This window comes from Lepisosteus platostomus, chromosome 11, assembly GCF_059453375.1.
Source record: "Lepisosteus platostomus isolate fLepPlt1 chromosome 11, fLepPlt1.hap1, whole genome shotgun sequence".
In the NCBI taxonomy this organism is placed as follows: domain Eukaryota; kingdom Metazoa; phylum Chordata; class Actinopteri; order Semionotiformes; family Lepisosteidae; genus Lepisosteus; species Lepisosteus platostomus.
The window spans coordinates 1,526,450-1,544,751 of NC_142621.1; the positions used below are offsets into that span (position 1 = coordinate 1,526,450).

Below are 18,302 nucleotides of genomic sequence, written 5' to 3' on the forward strand. Positions count from 1 at the left end.
TGCGCGGCCCCGCCCCGCCCTCCCCCCCTGACGTCACGTTTGCGCGGGTCGCTCGTCTGCGGGAGGAGGAAGAGAGACGCGGCCGGCCGGCAGCAGCGCCTGGGCTCTCCGTTCCCGTACTGAGGTAACGGGGACGCCTTTGAGTCTCTAGATGAGCGGGGTTAGCGGCGGATGTGCTGTCGGAAGTTTTTGTGCTGGGGTTCTTTAGCCAACACGACCCTGACAGACGCGCGGTTATATTCGCGTTGCTGTTTCTGCGGGTCGCCTCCCGGGGTTTGTTTACAGGGCAGTCCTGCCGGGGCTGATCGGAGATGAGTTGTGCGCTCCCCGCTCCTAACTTCATGTTGTAGCTCGTCCTGAAGTTTGCGGGGTGAGGCGACGTGGCGGCGGTGGCGTGAATCGGCTTTCCTGCGAGTTGCGTGTGCGCCCCGGCTATCCGGGCGCTGTTCCTGCTGTTCCCCCCGGGATGGCACTTTGACAATAAAAGTTCCCGCTGAGCGTTGTGCCACAAGTCGTGATGTTAAACAAGTGGCACACGTGCCCTTCCCCCCCGATGGTCTGCGGGCTCCCGGGGGTCGCACGCTGCAAGCTGTCTGGGGGGGTTTATCGTCCTTGCAAGCGGACGGCCCGAAAACACCTCGGGTTTGTTCTCTTCTGCGATGCTCAGACGTGATCGTTTGACAGAGACAAAGAGAACAGTGCGTAAAAAAGAGAAAACCTCATCGGTCTTGACGTGTGTGTGTGTCTATGCGCGTTATTGGGTACGTATTTGAACCTGCCCCCCCCCCCCAAAAAAAAAAGTGACTTTCTGTTGTTCGTCAGGTTTCTGTCTATTGGAGATGGAGTCGGCTCCTTTACAGATGAAGCCGGAGGGGCGCGTTGGAAACTACATCTCGCGTAAGTGGGAGAGAGCTGCTGCCTTCGAATGGACCCCCAAAAATAAACTTGCAAAAGTTTTTTCAGCCAGGCACCCTGTTGCTTCATTGAAGGATTTGTCTCCAGGTCCTCAGGACCGAGGTTGCAATACGTACTACACTTCCATTGCACAAGTAACGGATGGGTACTGTACGTGCAGCAGAGCAGGATGGGGTAGTGATGTTCAGCACCGTTTATTTGTCATGTGCTGAACAAGTGCAGTGAAATGCTGATTTGCATGTGTGCTCTGATAGGGAGACTTAAACACAGAACAGCAGCAGCAGCAGCAACAAAGTTAAATAAGGTACAACTTAAATACAAGTCAGACAAGCAGCGTGAGAAGAGGAAATAAACATGAGTGTGAGCCGGTGGTAGTGGTAGAGTTCAGTCATCTGACAGCCTGCAGGACGAAACCGCCTCTGAATCTTGAGGTTCGTGTCTTTATGGTCCTGTAATCCCTACCAGAGGGCAGGGGGGCGTACAGTACAATGATATGACAGACGCAGCATGCTGGAAGCGTGGTGCAGGTGCTGTAAGGATTTGAGCAGTGTACTGACGGTGTGGATACCCAGAAAGCGTCCCGTGTGGCCAAGGTGAGTCTCGAGTCAGCGCTGAGCTGTTGTGGTTGTGGGGCGCTCCTCTCTGTACTGGCTGTGCAGGCATGGGGTGTCGTCTTCTGACTCCCATTCCCTCCAAAGCTGTGATTATTCTGATGTATTGATTTCTGAGGTCTGGGTGGCTTACTGGCACACGGGAAACCACACGTGCATTCAATTCTGAAGTAACCTCTTTGTTTTGTAACTCTGAAACCTTATAGTTGCCTTTATATATATATTTGGTTTGGACAAAATATTGTTTGGTTTAAGTTGTTTTTTGTTTATTTTCTTTACAGGAGAAATCAAAACGGATATTGAAAGCTTGTATGAAGCCATACCCCAGCTCTCCAAAATCTTCGTCATATTGGATAAAATTGGTGAAGGTCTGAACTGCATTAAGCATTTTCTAATATAATGAACTTATTCTTTAGCTTAAGAAGCTGGAGCGCTGTAGCTGAGCAGCTGCAGTCTTGTGGTTTGGCAGCCAGAGCCAGTGTGTGGGGTCTGTGCACGCCGGATGTGTCATAGAAGTGTTTGTGTTTGGGATTAACAGGTACGTTCAGCTCGGTGTACCTGGCGGAGGCGCGGTTGACGTCTGGCGCGAAAGAGAAGTTTGCTTTGAAGCACCTGATCCCGACCAGCCACCCGGTCCGGATTGCAGCAGAGCTGCAGTGCCTGACTGTGGCAGGGTGAGTCCTCTGCCCGTCGCCGCCACTGCTGACGCGGACCTGAGCAATAAAAACAAATCGGCCTATTCGCCTTTAAAAGCAGGCCTCTGTTTGACTGGAGGGCCAGGCGTTCCCCTTTCTGGTGATGTCGATATTTTTCCGGCAGTTCTGGTCGTGATTTATAAGTCTGGGGTCTTCCCATGCCTCTGTTGGAACGTGGCTTCTCAGCCTCTGGTCCTCCCGACCTGCACTGCTGCAGTCATGGGATGTGTGCCACTCTGGTCCTTTCTGTGTTGACGCTGCTAACTAAGAGAGAATGCAGGGCCTGGCGGCTGCAGAACCGCGAAGTGGACTGGATGGAAGGGCGTGCCCTTGAGCCGTCTCGTTGCAGGGAATCGTGCTACGCATCCGGTAGGGGAGCGCTGCTCCAGCCCTCCGGGGCCCGGGCGCGGCCGGTTTTCCAGATCCCTTTAAACGGGGTCGACAGACTGACGATGTTTGAAAAGTGTCAAATTGGTCTGTGCAACGCGCGCAAGGGGCCCAATCGGGTCGTTAAGAGCAGAGGTGGAAGGAATTGAATTCGAGGTGCGCAGGCAGCCGCAGCTGGCCGGCCGAGCCGGAGAGACGTGCCCCCAAGGTTACCATGGAAGGTGTGCCCGCCACTCGCTCGTGTGTGCAGTGTGTCCCCACAACTGCAGTGACTTTCCCAAATGACAAAGAATTGTCACATACAGGTGGCCTTCCGTGTGTTTTGTTTCCTCTTCGGTTGCTGTGCCTTAATTATGCTGATGAAAGCGGCACGTGTTTGCCCCTGCACATCGGGGTCAGATCATGTCAGAGTGTGCTTGCCAGCAGGAGTGAGGCCATCCTGGCACGTTTGCCAGATGTTTTGGAGGCTGGTTTCTTCCCTAATGGACCTGAACACAGTGAACAGGTTTTCTTTAAGGGGGTTCGTAATTGCTGTGCGAGCGAGCATACAAAAGTAGCTCTGTAAAGCACCATCAATTTTGTTTCTTAAATTGTTTTGGGGGGTAGGCATCTTAAAAGGGCAATTACTGCAAAATCGAGAGTTTTACGTTACTGCCCCATTGAATAATTTACTGCAAGTGAGATAAAAACAAGTTAAAGCATGTTGTTTTGAAGTGGCTTCCAAAGAAGAAACAGTTTTCATCTGCTCTGCTGTGTGTTGTTATTATAGATCTGGCTGGGGACGGCTTTTGAGCAGTGTTGATCAGTAATGGAAAGACCTTAGGCTATAAAACAGCAGTCTGATTAAGTTTCATACAGTTGAGACTTCAGATCATTTGGAAGTCTGCAATATATTTTGTTTCTTTTGATTAAAAGTTCCCACAAAACGAGGGGGGAAAACAGAAGAGCTTGTGACTTTTCCAGATGTCCCGTGTGCTCATTATTTCAATAAACCCAGTTTTTGTCTCTCCTTTGCTCTTTAAAGGAATGGAGAATGGCCTTCCGCTGTTCTGCACTAACTGTATTATTACTATGGAATATTAAATGCAGACGCATACTTAAACTGAACTGTTCTTAATCAGTGCATGGTACAGATCGTTAAGCTTTGCAGATATTTCCAGGAGTAAGTCATTAAAGGGTGTTAAGACTGCTTCATGTCATCCAGACTTGACGAGAGCATTCTCCAGTATTTTGCTGATACTCTTAAGCCATAGGCCTACATGTCACTGTGCAGCACGTGCATTTGCTGATTTTTAAGATGTGTTTTTTTGCTAACAACTGGCCCATGCCAGGGTTTTGATGTCAAATGAAACGCCCACAGCTTAATATTGATTAAGAGTTCAGTGCCTTTCTAGAGCATTTTTCTTTTTGATCTGACGCATGCAGTTTCTAAAGCCCCAGCAGGGATCATGCACCAGCCTGCATGAAGTCCGTCTGTGGTTTTGTTTCTTGCCGTACTTGAGCAGCTCCACATCTTCAGGTGGGGTTTGTAGGAAACCCAACAGCCTTGGCTGCACTGTGTGATCTCACTCATCCTTCTTGCACCATGAGCAGGAGGAGAAGCCGAAGTGTGAGTCTGTATGGCTGTTGGGAAGATGCTCATGGGGGTTTTTAAACCTTCTCATTCTAGCGGAAAAGAAAATGTCATTGGGGTGACGTACTGCTTTCGAAAGGACGACCACGTGGTTATCGTCATGCCTTACCTGCAGCATGAATCCTTCGTGGTAAGTCGCTCACCGGAATATCAACGGACCTTTTTTTTTTGTTTCAGAAACCACTTTCATGAACGCACGCTTTTCTTCTCGTGCCTTTTGCAGGACATCGTGAGCTCGATGGGTTTTGGAGAGGTGCGGCGGTACATGTTTCACTTGCTCAAAGCCCTCCGGCACATCCACAGCTTCGGCATCATTCACCGTGACATCAAGCCCAGTAACTTCCTGTACAGCCGGCAGCAGCAGAAGTACGTGCCGTCTCCTCGCTGAGCCGCGCGGTAGCGGAACGCAGACTGTGCCCAAACCGAGCTAACTCTGCCCATCTCGTCCGCTTTGTCGGTCGTTTGTAACCCTGGGGTTGTGCAAAGTTCTCCTGTGGGAGTGTCAGGGAATAACAGGCAACACTGCAGGCAGCCGGCAGACAGCCCCCCTGTGCATCTCCTGCCTTGTCCACCTGGTGACCCATCCCGGTCACTCGCGCAGACTCAACTTCTGTGTGTGTGTGTGTGATAAGTGTGTTAAGTTCATCCTTGAGAGAATTATTATAGAGACTCGGTTTCAAACAGCGCTGCTAGTTTGCAGTTGACATGTAGCAAATGTTGAATTAATAACATCTGAAACGAGCACTATAAACTGAATGGCTCTAGTGGCCTTTGTACAAGTACACATCATGCGGTTGGATGTGAATGGCATATGCAGTGCTTTACAGGAAATTTGCTGCACTTAAGTGCTTCAGGCCCGTTTAAGTCCCAGGTTTTAAGTGTTTGATTTGTTCGTTTTAAAGGAGAACCACTTTTTGGATTGAGGTCAATCACGTCGAGGTCAATAACTTCTGCCATAAGTCATAAGATCCAGCTTAGAGCCATCTGCCAGTCTCAGATCTACAATGCCAGCACTTGGTGGCAGCCTTTTGTTTTCCAGAAGCTTCTGCCTTCTACCCGATGGAAATCTGCCATTAGGAACTGGGGTTTTAATCTGTTGTTGGCGAGCTGGTCTGTTTTGATTGGACCGAGGCCCTGGTGGGCCCTGGTCTGTATCAGAGGACAGAGACGCTGCCTATAGAACATACAGTCCCTGATGCCTCACAGGGTTTTTTTTTTTTATTGTTTGGGAGCCAGGAAAAAAAAAAATATTTTTACATTCGCTTCGTAAACAGACCAGGGGGAGTGGAAACCATAGGAACCAGCAGGACTTGCTTGGCGGATTCGTACCCGCTGGTCTAGATGACGTGTGGCGTCAGGTATCGGGAGATGAATAGCGTTCCTGTTTCTCCCCAACACCTGCAGGTACGCTCTGGTGGACTTTGGCCTAGCGCAGGGGACCCCCGGTACCCAGATCGAGCTCCTCCGGGTCCTGAAGGCTGAGAGCCAGCAGGGAGCTTCCACAGATAACAGACCTCCTGCACCCCCTGAGAGTAAGACGCAGCCCTGCAGGCCATCTGCGGACGACCGCCCTCTGCATTGCCCCATGAAGCCACCTGCCAAGAGATCCTGGTCACTGGCTCAGACTAAACACAGAAAGGTTCTGCATCGCCTTGCGTGGGGAATTTGTGTGTGCATGCGTGTGGAACAGTTAACCCTTTCCTTGTGACCGGATTGAAACATTGAAGTAATATCGTAAACTGAGAGATCTAAGCGAGGGTGCGGATTAATCTGTATTCGGCACAAGCCCAGAATAAGAGTATGAACCACAACATGACCCTGTTTTGCCCCGTGATTTAAATTAATTATAGGGTCTTAAAATCTTTGGTCCTCCTGTCCCCTCTCTGTCCGTTACTGAATTAACTTCTGTAAACTTAGGTTACATCTGTAAAGCAAAAAACATTAAAATCTAGAATATAGTTCAAAGGACATTTCAGAAACCCTGGTTTTGGACCGAAAAACACAGGCAAGGAAAGTTCAACCCCCACTGAAAACATTTTTGTATGCATCGCCCTGTGTTACCAGCAGGGGGAGCTGCTGGTAAGAATCAAGTTGAAGATCCAGTTTGCAAGCAGAGGCTTAGCGTTGTAAAAAATGTGCAGAATTAAAGCTATTGTTGTCTCACTTGACGTATGCCTACATGAGTGAAACAGTTAATAATTCCTACCTTCAACATTAAGTGTGTATTTACAGGTAATTTATCACATCACCTAGCACAGTTGTGTTCTCAGCTTTTATGTGACGTTTTGCACTCTGCAGGGGTGTTTATGACTTTGTCTAGACGCTGCTGTGGGTTAATACACTGGAGAGTCAAGGTGTGTGAGAGATCTGCGAACTCTGTTTATTTGATTCCAGGGTTCCTTCAAGTACAATAAAAAAATAGGTGTGTCCTTGACGGAAGTCTAAAACTCTTTTAATATTCCAGGAAGCGCAGTTGGTGAACTCGGCACAGCGCTCTGTGTTTGGGGAGAGAAACCTGAACAAGCTGAACACGCGTGAGGACTCCTTAGTCAAGGTGATGGAGGGGTTTCTTATCAGTTCAGTGTTGTCTGCCGAATGTCATTCCTCATTTGCCAGTGTCCAGTCAAGAGCTTGCGAAGACATAAGCATTCAGATCTTTTACGGTTGAGTAGCTGTGTTTGATGTGTGGTTTCCTGTAGCTGTTTCTAAAGTTGAATGGGTTCATGGTGGGGGGAGTGTCCTGCCTGTTCAGGAGGAGCCGCAAGGATGCACAGTCTGTGACCTTATCCAAGAATTTGAAGGCATGCCTCCTCCTCGCTTACAACTACTGTACGGTTTCTCACCATTCGCTGTGATTAGTTGAGAAATGCACTTGGGTCTTTGGCCGGCCAAGTTGTATAGCTGGAATGAGGCAAATGGCAAGCCTTTATCTCGGGGTGTAATTGCGAGTGTTACAGTGGCCTCCACACTTACTTACACCAGGGAGGAGAGGGAGGCTGCGGTGTATCTCCTACAACAGGCCTTATTGGCTGTAAGAGCAGTTGGCCTGTGGAATGAGACGGAGACTCCCTGCTAAGTGCTGGCTGCCCTGACTGCAGTCCAGTCCAGCAGTGTTTAACTGGCGTCGCCGAGCAAGCAGAGAAGCGAAGTGGAAAATAAACCTGTCCGTCTCCTATGAGCCCCCAGTCCTCATCAATCAAGTCAGACTTGTTAAACTGGGATGACTGTGTGTGCGATGGGGGCTCTGGCTAAATTGGAAACACTAGTAGAAGGTTATTCCCTTTTTTTTTTCCCTTCTAGCCGGTGAAACATTCCAAGGTGCTGGACGTCGCGTCCCGGAGGATGGCGGTGCCGGCACGCCGGCCGGTCACTGTGAAGGGTGGGTGCCCGGCCCGCCTGACCTGCAGCTGCCACGACACGGACCGCGTGTGCAACATGTGCCTCTCCAGGTGAGCCCGCGCGCGGGGCCACGGCCTTCTCGTTTCAGTTTCTCGTGCGCAGGGAGCGCGTTCAGGACCCTTGACACTTGTGCCACGCTTGCAGAGAGGCAGTGAAAGCCAGCAGGTGTGGGGATCCCCAGGATCAGGATTAGGAACCCCGCTGCAGTTCCTCTCTTGCAAAGGGGCTGCTGGGGTGTGGAGTCCCCAGGACTTCAAGCTGACACAAGTAACTCTTGAGCTCTGAGCCACTTCGTATGAGTGTTTTATCACACTGGCAGTCTGTGTGCATTGGTGCTTTTCGAGAGCCAGCTGAGTTCTGTAGTGAAACGACCAAATTATAGCTATCCTTTCAGACATTACACAGAAAATATCTTGTCCAGGAAATTATGATTCACAGTGTTTTGTGATTTGTGTTTATCATCGTAACCCCTCTCTTAGTCACTGCTCTGGTTTGAGGTATGGGCCGTGAAATGAAAAATAGTCAGAATCTTGATTTAAAAAAAAAAAGAGACCTTTTTCACAAACAAACCAGAATGCATTGATCGATGGGTTGAGTTATGAATTATTCCATTTCATCGGAGCTGTTTGCTGGTTTGTGCCGTTTTTGCCAGGGATTCCTATGGGAGCCTCTTTGCAGGGCGTCTTGTCTGACAGCGTCTGCTCCCTTTATTAATGTCCTGCGAGCGCTGCAGCTTCTCCGAGCTGATGGGAGGACATTAACATCTGCTCTGTGGTTGGAAATGTGTTGCAGGAAACCGCAAGTGGCCCCCAGGGCAGGTACTCCTGGTTTCAGAGCCCCTGAGGTCCTGACCAAGTGTCCACATCAAGGCACAGGTGAGAGCCCCGCCCCAACGACCGCACACAGCTCCTCCCCGTGGAGACCTGCTGACTCGAACTGTCCAGCAGCCTTATACCATACTGCGCAAAATCTGGGTTATTCCACTGAAAGCGAATTCGTGTTCTGCAGTTACTGGATGTTGGCCTCCTGTGTTGGGTCTCATTAGTAATGGTACCCAGAGGGATGTTGCACTTGATTAATAAGTGGTCTTTGGCTTTGCTCAGTGGCTGGTGTGGCCACTCTTCTGGGCATCTCCACAAGTTGTGTGCAAAGTGCAAGTTTGGAGAGTCTTGCATAGGGATATATATTTTTTTTAAATCCTGTAATCTTTTGCACAAGGCACTTGAGTTTTTAAGTTGTCGCCTCTTTTATGCTTACTAGCCAGTCCCCTTTGTCCTCAGTCACACTCATGTCGGGACTTAGTGAAAGAGGTATTTGGAAAGCAGGGTGGAAGGCAGTATCTCAAAGATGCTTGCACAATGTCTGCAGTCCTTATCTAGCAGTTAAAGCTAAAGTAAATTTGTACATTTAAATCTCCTAAAACACAGAATGCAATCTATCCAAAAGTAGATTGTTTGTGGGTTAATACTGGCTTATTGGCCCAGCTCCAGTTCTGGAGGGCAGCAGTGTCTGCGGAGTTTCATTCCCTCCTCTCTCCTGAAAGACCAGGTTGAGCTGGTCGGCAGCATACGGGCCGCTGTAACACTGCAGAGGTCTTCAGCTGTCGATGAATTAAAAAAAAAAAGGAGAGGTCCTGCTTTAGCTCATCTTCACTGGGACGTAAATGACTGGAATCCAATTATTAGTCACCAAAATTGTGCCGCTGGATGGAAAGCCCTGTTTCGTCTGTGACTGGCGATAAGGAATTGATCTGTTTTGAGTCCCTTAATAAAGTAGAAAAAAGGCTGGTCCAGTCATTCCAGTCACCACTGGAAAAATATCTTTTTTTTACAGCTGATATCTTTCTTGTTTATCACTTGGTCCGTAAGTACCTCCCTGTAAATGCACATGCTTGCGAAATCGGCCTGAAAGACGAAGAACCTTTATATCTTTAATTTCATGGATTTCAGCTCCCATGTGGAATTAATCAGGAAGTGGATTGTGACACCATTAGTCCATTTCCTGTTTGTCAGTGAAGGCAAAGGCACATGTGATTGGAGGAGTTCAGCCCCTCCCCCCCCCGAGACTGCTGTCATTTCCTAGATGACCAGTGATTCAGGTTTATGAAAAATGAGAACAGGCTGGTGTCTGTGAATGTAAACCTTAAAAAAATGCATTCTGAAGAAATCTGCTTTCCGGTTATCGCGGTACTGCAGGAGACTTGCCAGCTGTAAAATGTCCCTACACGTATTACTTATGCATATGTTGTGAAGGCCCATTGCTATTCTCTGTTCACTTGAAGCACCTCGGCTGCGGTCTCTGTCCTGTTCCCTGGTGGTTCAGTGGAGCACGTCAGGGGCTGGAGAAGCGTGTGCTGTGTGTGTGCGAGGACACGGACTGGAGACCTTCTGTTGTGTCTCTGTTTCTCTAGTTACCGTCTGTGCCTCTTCAGCGGGGGGGGTTGCTAGTGCTCCTCTAGGGAGGGCAAGATAAATCATCTGCATGACTTCTCCACAGTGCGCTGCGCCTGTGGAAGTCAGCTGCATGGGTCCCATTCGCTGCGAGGGGCCAGCTTCCCCGGGGGAGCGCCGTCTGAGGCTGTCTGGCCTCCTCCAGCGCCGACGGCCCCCACAGAGCACCACGCTTCAGGGAGATGGGAGCAGTGCAGCAGCCAAGCGTTGTCTTGCACTCGGGAGCGTATTCCAAACGGGAATCCCACAGCACGCAGCGGAGAAGAGCGCCGACTGGGCGTGCCGTCACCGAAGGCGCCGCTGTTCGGCCGAGCTTGGGGGCGCGCGCGATTTTATTTTTCCCCGTCGTTAGCAGTTGCGGTGGAAAGGGTAGATGGCTGTGTTTTTGAAGACGCGCGTGGCAGTCGTGGGCCTTGCTTTGCCCCTCCTAATTGCAGCAGCAGCGCGCTGTGCCCAGACCCCGCCTGATCGCCCCAGCACAGGCGACATAGCAGTCGGCCATTATTGTCATTATTCCAGCCGGTGGGAATCGGCCGCATAGTGTTTCCGTATCCCTGTCATGTGCTGTGTGCCCTGTGGGTGAAGCCTGCGAGGGGCCCCTCAGTGTTTGCCTTCACTCGCATGTGCTGGAGCTCTGAGCTCCTCGAACCCAGGTTGTTTCCCAGCCCCTGTGAGCAGACCATTCGTGGACCCATAGACAATCCAGACTGCTAAAACATTTGGGGGTGTTTGTTTTTTTTCTTTTTTGTTTTAATCATATCTGGTGCTCACTGATAGGTTGATGATGATAGATGGAGGTTTTCCATGAAGGCTGAGTCACGTAGCGGACAGAGGTTAACTATTGAACTCTGCGAAGCTGGGTAGAAATCCGTGGTGTCAGGTCCTCTCCTCCTCTGGAGAACTCCCTTTTCCACCAGAGTCGAGAGCGATAATCGGGGTATTTGATCTTACAGTTTGGATTAAATGGAAAGCGGAGAACTGTGGCTTTTGAGGGAATGTGTCTCCCGGTGCTGGTTTGATTGTGTACCTGGCATTGACAACCCAGATGCTCTAGCTGCTGAAGGAAATGCTCAGCGTTTTGGAGGACAACAGCCCCTCTGTTATGCTATGTACACTCACAGCATATAAAGACATTTCCCCTCCCCCTCGTTATGTCCTCATCTGACGGAGAGACGCGATCTGACTCAAGAATGTGATGGGATACGGCTGGCACGTATTCGCAGACCTCGCTGAGTACAGGTCACGTCCTCTTCGAGCTGCCCAGCAGGATCTTCAGTGGGGTTGCCAGTGTTTTGGCCAGTGAGCGTTTCTGATCAAGACTTGCCTACACGTCCTTCCATGTATGAGCGAGCACGGGCTGTGGTTTGAAACTTGATGTGCCAGTAAGGTGTTTGTGCAGTGTGGTGCACACACGAATCTAATGTAGCACCGTGTTCTACAGCATGACGTCCGAGGAGCAAAACTGTCTCTGTGATTTAAAACCGTGCAATCCAATTCAGTTTCTATAGAAAACCGCATATTTCGGGGTCAGCACTGTCCATAGCTATGTGTGTTCCTGTAATTTTAGCCCTAATGTCAGTCTTTGACAGGAAACGATGTTTGTTCTCTTCCAGCCACAGAAAACAGCGGGGTCAATAAAGGTGGGATTTAATTGCCATTGCAAAACAATTAGTTGATTATTGAAGCTGTGTTCTAGTTACATTTACTATATCATTTATAGTTATGTTCACTATATCCTATTAAGAAGAGTTTTTTTTTTTTTTAATGCTTTGGGCCCTTGATGACTTGTAAAGGCTTCGAGTCTAAGAGCAATATGTTCCTTCTTGTTAGTCTAACACTAACTGGCCGGGTATTTTGTTCTGCTTTGTAGCGATCGACATGTGGTCGGCAGGAGTGGTGCTGCTGTCTCTGCTCAGTGGGAGATACCCGTTTTTCAAAGCAAGCGATGACCTGATTGCCTTAGCGCAAATCATGACCATTCGTGGATCCAAAGAGACAATCCAGGCTGCTAAGACATTTGGTATGTTTGGGAGTGTTTTTTTTTTATCTTCATCCCTACCAGTGGTGCTCGGTGATAGGCTGGGGTTTTCCATGTCAGCAGCTGAGTCACATAACCAACAGATTAATAATTACAGGTAATTACTGAACTCTGTAAACTTGTGAGCATTTACTATAGCATACAATATCAGAATATTTTAGCTCATAAAAATGTCTGGGTTGGTGACTATTTTAGAGCCTTAAGATTTCAATTTCTTATTATCGTTGAACTCTAAAGGCTGCCAGAACAACAATTCCTGGGCAGTTTTGTCATACAAATTGTACAGGGAGGCAGCTTCGGTTTGTGTCTCATTTGTGGACTGCCTGTTTTGCAAGAACTGAGCAACACCTGTCACTGGTCACTGCTGAGGCCCCAGGGCTTGGGATGTGCGGAGATCTCGGCAGTCCTTCGGCCCGCGTTCGGGCGCCCCCTGGGCCGGATCTGAGAGATGTGCCTTGCCCCCCTGTTGGTTCTGTGCAGGAAAATCTCTGGTCTGCAGTAGGGAGCTGCCGGCCCAGGACCTGAGGACCCTGTGCGAGAGGCTGAGAGGAGCGCAGCGGCGCTCAGAGAGTGGGGGCCCGGACCCGAGCGCCGCGCCGGGTGCGCTGGAGGAGCCGTCTCTCGCCGCGCGGCTCGGCCCGCCCCCGGAGCCCCCGCAGGGCGGGCAGAGGGACTCGGGCGAGGAGGGGTGGGACAGGGTTCCTGACGCTGCGTACGATCTGTTGGACCGGCTGCTGGACCTGAACCCGGCGACGAGGATCACGGCCAGCCAGGCTCTGCTGCACCCCTTCTTCCAGGACCTGTGACTCTGTGACCCCGCTTCCCGCCGCAGGAGAGGCAGGGCGCCCCCCGGGCCAGCAGCTAACGGCACCTGTCTTGACTCTGAAGATACACGGGGCCCGCAGGCCGGCAGGCAGCGCACCTTTCCTCCTCCTGTTTTTATCCCAGCGCGGTTTACACCGTTTTAACTGAACCGTTTGCACAGCCCTGTGACGGACGTTGTTTTGTTTCACGTTTTATTCTTTCCTTCGTGTTTTAGGTTGAAAGAATTGTAATAAAAACGAGCTTTTAAGAATTGTCTTTTTTCTTTATTTCCATGCAGTAGTGGAAAACAGAAGGAGGTGTGTTTAAAAATGACTTTTGTAAACAAAAAGAAGGGGGAATGGAAGAATCTAGTCAGCTTTATTGTTCAATACGAAGAGAATAGTTGATACCATACCTCTTTCAAGATCAGTTCGAGGTCCTCGGATTAATTGGCTACTAACCCACAAAGGAGCTTAATGGGCCGAGTTGCAACCTCTTGTTTGTTCGTAATGAGGGTGATGGGTCTCCTTCGGACTGCACAGCACGGGTCTGTCTGAGCAGGCTCATCCCATCCCTGAAATGGGATCTTGTGAAGAAAGGAAGGCTTTGGATCTCATTCAGTTTTCCACTGAAGTTCTCTTGCCTCTTCGAACGCTGTTGAAAGGCCCTGGAAGAGTCTAGAGGAAGATTTCCTGTGACACCGCCAGCAGGAGAAGCTGGAAGTGGCCGGGGGAGGGAGGCGAGGGCTGAGGCAGTACAGCGAGCTGAGAGGGCGCTTCATGCCACTGATGAAAGAGGTTTTAAGGGTTTCTGTAAAGCAGCGCTGTGGAGCAGCATCAAAGCAAGAACAGAGAGAATGCACTGAAAGGAAAAGATGAAGGCAAAGCAGGAAGCAAGGGCAAGTGCTGAAATCATGCACAGGGCCAGCCGAGCTGTAAAGAGCACCTGAGGCTTTGAAACGTGGCTCTTGAATCGCTGGACAATGAAAGGGACAATGTCTTGGGGTTCAGGGGTCACTAGATCATATGCAGCATTTGTGCATTTCAAAGGGCCTACTGAAACTCTCCCTGGGCAGCATAGCACTGAGCTGTGGCTTTCTGCAGGAAATACCCTACGCAGAAATCACCAATGGCCCCTGCACCCACCCCAGCAGAAAAAGTCAAGATGTCAGAATAAAAACAGCACTGCAGAAATGGGAACGGGGCTCTGGTCCTTGTGCATGCTCAGGCTGTTTATCAAAATGACATCGTAGTGTCATGGTAGGGCTTGGTCCATGTGTGTGTGTGTGTGCTGATCACCATGAGGTGCTCTCCATGCGGGAGCCTGCCTCTCCTGTTATCCCAGGATCTTCTGAACAATTGTCCTTGTCTGCCGCTTTTAATATATTCACGTAAATAATCCGACAGTTGCAACAAGGTTTTATGCATTAAACCAAACAATGTAATTTTCAGAACCCTTTAATCATTGCTCCAGCCAAAGACATCGTAAAGTTCCATGAACGTCAGGAAATTAAGTGCTGAAAAACATCAGTAACCAGCAGAACATCTGGGCTCGGAAGGGGTACGTGTTCTGTGTATGTTTTCAAATGCATGTTTCTGAGATCTTATCTTAATATAAGATACATTTACGATGCTCGGTTGAACCACAGCTGAGCGCCTGCAACCCACAGGCTGAAGCAATTACTGTGTAGTTTCATGGGTTCTATGCTGTTGCATAACACAGCCTCCGTTCGGAGTGCAAGGACAGTTGTTACTGAAGCAAACCTGGTCTGAGCCTCTGTGAGGTCAGAGGTGCCGGAGTTAGTACAGCTGACCCGGCTGACTGCAGGTGACGAGTGTGTCTCCCGGGCAAACAGGTGTCCAAGGAACAATACAGCACTCTCAACTTTTCCTAATGGAATTAACAGTATCCTTTTGTTTTTATTTTTGTTTTTATGGGGGGGGTGAGTTTCCCAGCCCCTGAGGAAGACTGCACGCATTGTCCAAATTCCTCCATCCAATTCCCTGCACAGAGAAAGCGATGCAGCTGTGGAAGAGAGGACCTGATTGGGCCACATGTTTTGCTGTGTCGTGCGCCTTCCTTAACGGAGATCCTAGTTTTGTTTACGGCAATGAAGAGCTGTTCTGCCGTCAGCCAATGAAACCCTGCCATCTTGGGATTGTGCCACACACTGAGATGCATCTGTTTTTTGGAGAAATTTGGCAGAGTTAAACCTAAGACTTTAGAAGGAAGTTCGTGAAATTTTCTTCAGCATTTCTAATGCAGACAAATTGCACGTTTCAGTTTTTCTGTCCTATGCCCTACACGTTCGGTCAGCTTACTAGGGGCCAGAGCTTGTCTCAGTCCGGGGGGAACACTGCAGAGTGGTTTATTTTGGTGAAAATGTAGAAACGCAAACATAGGAAATCCACAGCCTAACCCTATTTAACATGCTTTTCAGTGCATGCAGGCTTTCCTTGCCTTGTGCTGTAAGCTGTAGGTGTAAAAGCAAACACCCAGCTTACAAGTGAAGGACTTCAGCAAACCTGTTGGGAGAATACGGAGAAAGAGTTGTTAACATAAGAGTCGCTTGTAATAAATTATCCCGGGTCACAGCCCCTTGATGTTTTTATTACACCGGCCCTTATAAGGTGAGGAATCCTTCTGGGACAGCAGGCCCAGCCCAGAGCCAGCAGGGCTGGAGAGGGCTGTTTACTTTAATGCAATCAAGCCCATTTGAGTCAAAATCATCGCAGGATCCTCTAAAGCGACATTAATCTCCGCGCTCCTTGGCACCGACCCCACCAGAAAACTGTTTGCAGATGTGCGTGCGTTAATGCCACAGGGCCACGCCTCCCGGCTCACAGCCACCTCGGCTGTTACGAGGGAGCAGTACGGCACCAGGAAGTCATTCTCCCCCGAGCACGCGGGCCGAAGTGGCAAACAGCGCTGTGTCTCTGCAGATGCAGCGGCCTCTCTCCAGCCCTGAGAGAGGGTTTAGCAGGCGGGAGGCTTTTAAATAGAAGGAACCAACTCCTGAAGTATAGGAGTGGTGTGTCCTATAACCTGCAATAACATTTTGTAATTCCAGGGCAAAACGTCATCAGATTTGCTCACTGGCTTCCAAAAGATAAAGGAAGAAAATAAAATGGGAGCATTTATTGTCATTTCACTATATTTACTTGGGCTCTATTTTCTACTAAAATGCAACCTATGTACAAATTAGGATTTCATGAGAGACAAGGTAACTGGCTGCCAACAATCAATAACCAGAAATGGGAAAATGCCTCTGCTGAGGCTGAAAGAGAATCGAAAGGACAAACCTGAAGAGGAAAAGCAGAGTCTCGTGGAGGCTGAAGAAATTGTTCCTTGCTGGCAGGCTCAGTCAGTCTCCAGAAGGATGCTCAGTCAGCCTCCTGCAGGGCGGAGCGCTTACCGTTCCAGACAGGAGCACATTCACTCCCTGTACTGCACTTCAGCAAAATCTGTTACTGTCTGGGCAGAGCCGATCCTTATTTTCCCTGTGAAAAAAGAAAAAATTGCAGTTGAGGGCTGCGGTAAACTTGTTAGATCACCGAACACTGATCATGAAGAATCGAGAGAGGACGAACACCTCACAGCTGTGAAACACAGATGCTTCAGTGCCTCTGCTCTCCAGAACTACTGAACTCCCCTTCCGCTGAGCTGATTCAATCAGTGGTTCAGCCACTCAAGTGTCTCTCACAGGGGGCACGAGGGCTGAAGTTTTACAAGTCACCCTGGATTCAAGTTACAGTCGCTATAAAACCTTTTCAGCCCTGAGCAGAAGTGTTAAATGTTTCCGGTTCATCAAATGGTGTAATTGGGCCAATTAAGTCATCGAGTGGTTTGGATGGAGAGCAAGTTGGAAACGGAGCCCAGCGCCCTGGCGTCGCGCTATGGCTCACAGTCTCTCTCTCTCTCTCTCTCTCTCTCTCTCTCTCTCTCTCTCTCTCTCTCTCTCTCTCTCTCTCTCTCTCTCTCTCTCTCTCTCTCTCTCTCTCTCTCTCTCTCTCTCCTCCTTCTCTCTCTCTCTCTCTCTCTCTCTCTCTCTCTCTCTCTCTCTCTCTCTCTCTCTCTCTCTCTCTCTCTCTCTCTCTCTCTCTCTCTCTCTCACCCGCGGCTGCTGTGGAGGGAGACCACAGCCCTGCGCTGCTCCACCTCACGTCCAGAGGCCCAGCACACAGACGCTGGACGTCTGCAAAGCCCCGACCTGGAGACGGTTTGCTCCTCCGCTCCAGCAGGCAGCGGGCCAGCTGGACGCCGGGCAGCACCAGAACCCGTCAACCTGCAGGACAGCACAGCCTCACCAGCAGGAGCCAGGGGCTCAGCAGGGAGGAGACGCCAGTCCTCAGTCTGTTCAAGAATGGAAATCGCACTGGCTTGGGCACCGAGAGAGTGGCCAGCTACTGTGTGAAGGGTGTCAGGACGAAGCAGCTTAATGTTTCTCCAAGACAATTTTTGAGGTGCAGCAAGAGCATGGCTGGCCTGTGTCTGCAACACAGCGTGCTGGTCCCTCCGGGGTCACGGAGTCCAATTCCAGTCATTTTTCCTTGGCGCTCATTTAAAATTCAAACTGAACTCAGAATAAAGTATATCAAAGCTGCTCAGTTCACCCAGTCGTTCAATCCTGATCAGTAGCTGTGATATAGATCCTGGCATAATCCGCAAGCTCATTCAATTTACAGTGGATCCAAAAACAGAGGGAGCAGCAAGACCACGAAGAACAAGACAGGTCTCCCTAACCTTTCGTGAAAAGAGAAGGCATTGTTGAAAAACAAGGATGAACGTCTGAAGCTTTTTTCAAGCCTCATAAAAATCAACTGCAGAGATTACAGATCCTTTCTAATTAAACATGTCTGAAATATTCCTTGGAAAGGGTGAGCAAGGCCACCTAGAAGAGCTTAATCCCCATCCACCCAAAAAAAAAAACATTTGCTTTTTCTTCCAAACTCTAAAACAACTAAAATCTAAATGTTTATAAAAATCTCCTCCTTATCAAGGTTTTTGTATATAGAACGTCCCAGTGATAAATAAGGAACTTGCTATAACTAAATCATCCTGATCTCCAGTTGGAGTAGCCTCAGGTCTTACACACAGATCCTTCCCAGCAAACCGCTATTAAAACAGAGCAGCTGCAGAGCAATACCGGCCACAAGAAAACAGTCACATATCAGTTTACATTTCAAACACAAACAGAGCAGAGTTAGTAACTGGAGAGGCCTGGAGCAAGTTTTCCAGTCTGTCAGACAAGAGCCTGCTGTCACGAAGCAGACCTGTCACAAATGACAGGAGATCATCAGCAGGAATATTACGACAAGAATTACGATCAGGAGGCACAAGCCACATCAGGACTGCAGCTTTGGCTGGGAG

General features: G+C 49.4%; 1 protein-coding gene and 1 long non-coding RNA gene across 2 annotated transcripts; one reads left to right on the forward strand and one right to left on the reverse strand.

Annotated features, from left to right (window-relative positions):
* The first annotated feature begins 1 nt into the window (after nt 1).
* cdc7 (cell division cycle 7 homolog (S. cerevisiae)) lies at nt 2–13,203 on the forward strand. The gene is made up of 12 exons (XM_088597711.1): nt 2–124; nt 823–897; nt 1,808–1,894; nt 2,065–2,200; nt 4,278–4,371; nt 4,465–4,607; nt 5,646–5,880; nt 6,706–6,795; nt 7,542–7,690; nt 8,433–8,515; nt 11,961–12,110; nt 12,609–13,203. The coding sequence occupies exons 2-12, from the start codon at nt 840–842 to the stop codon at nt 12,932–12,934; spliced, it is 1,551 nt and encodes a 516-aa protein (XP_088453837.1). The 5' UTR covers nt 2–124; nt 823–839; the 3' UTR covers nt 12,935–13,203.
* Nucleotides 13,204–13,282: 79 nt separating this feature from the next.
* LOC148651723 (uncharacterized) lies at nt 13,283–16,553 on the reverse strand. Its single transcript, XR_015925145.1, has 2 exons — nt 16,235–16,553; nt 13,283–15,457 (listed from the first exon to the last, which is right to left on the reverse strand). It is a non-coding gene; the product is annotated as an uncharacterized LOC148651723 (long non-coding RNA).
* Nucleotides 16,554–18,302: the final 1,749 nt, after the last annotated feature.

Excerpts from the sequence above, each read along its gene's own strand:
- cdc7 (XM_088597711.1), top strand. The coding sequence starts at position 840 with ATGGAGTCGGCTCCTTTACAGATGAAGCCGGAGGGGCGCGTTGGAAAC. Across the intron at positions 4,608-5,645 it reads TACAGCCGGCAGCAGCAGAA|GTACGCTCTGGTGGACTTTG; the intron begins GTACGTGCCGTC and ends CAACACCTGCAG. Across the intron at positions 5,881-6,705 it reads CTCAGACTAAACACAGAAAG|GAAGCGCAGTTGGTGAACTC; the intron begins GTTCTGCATCGC and ends TTAATATTCCAG.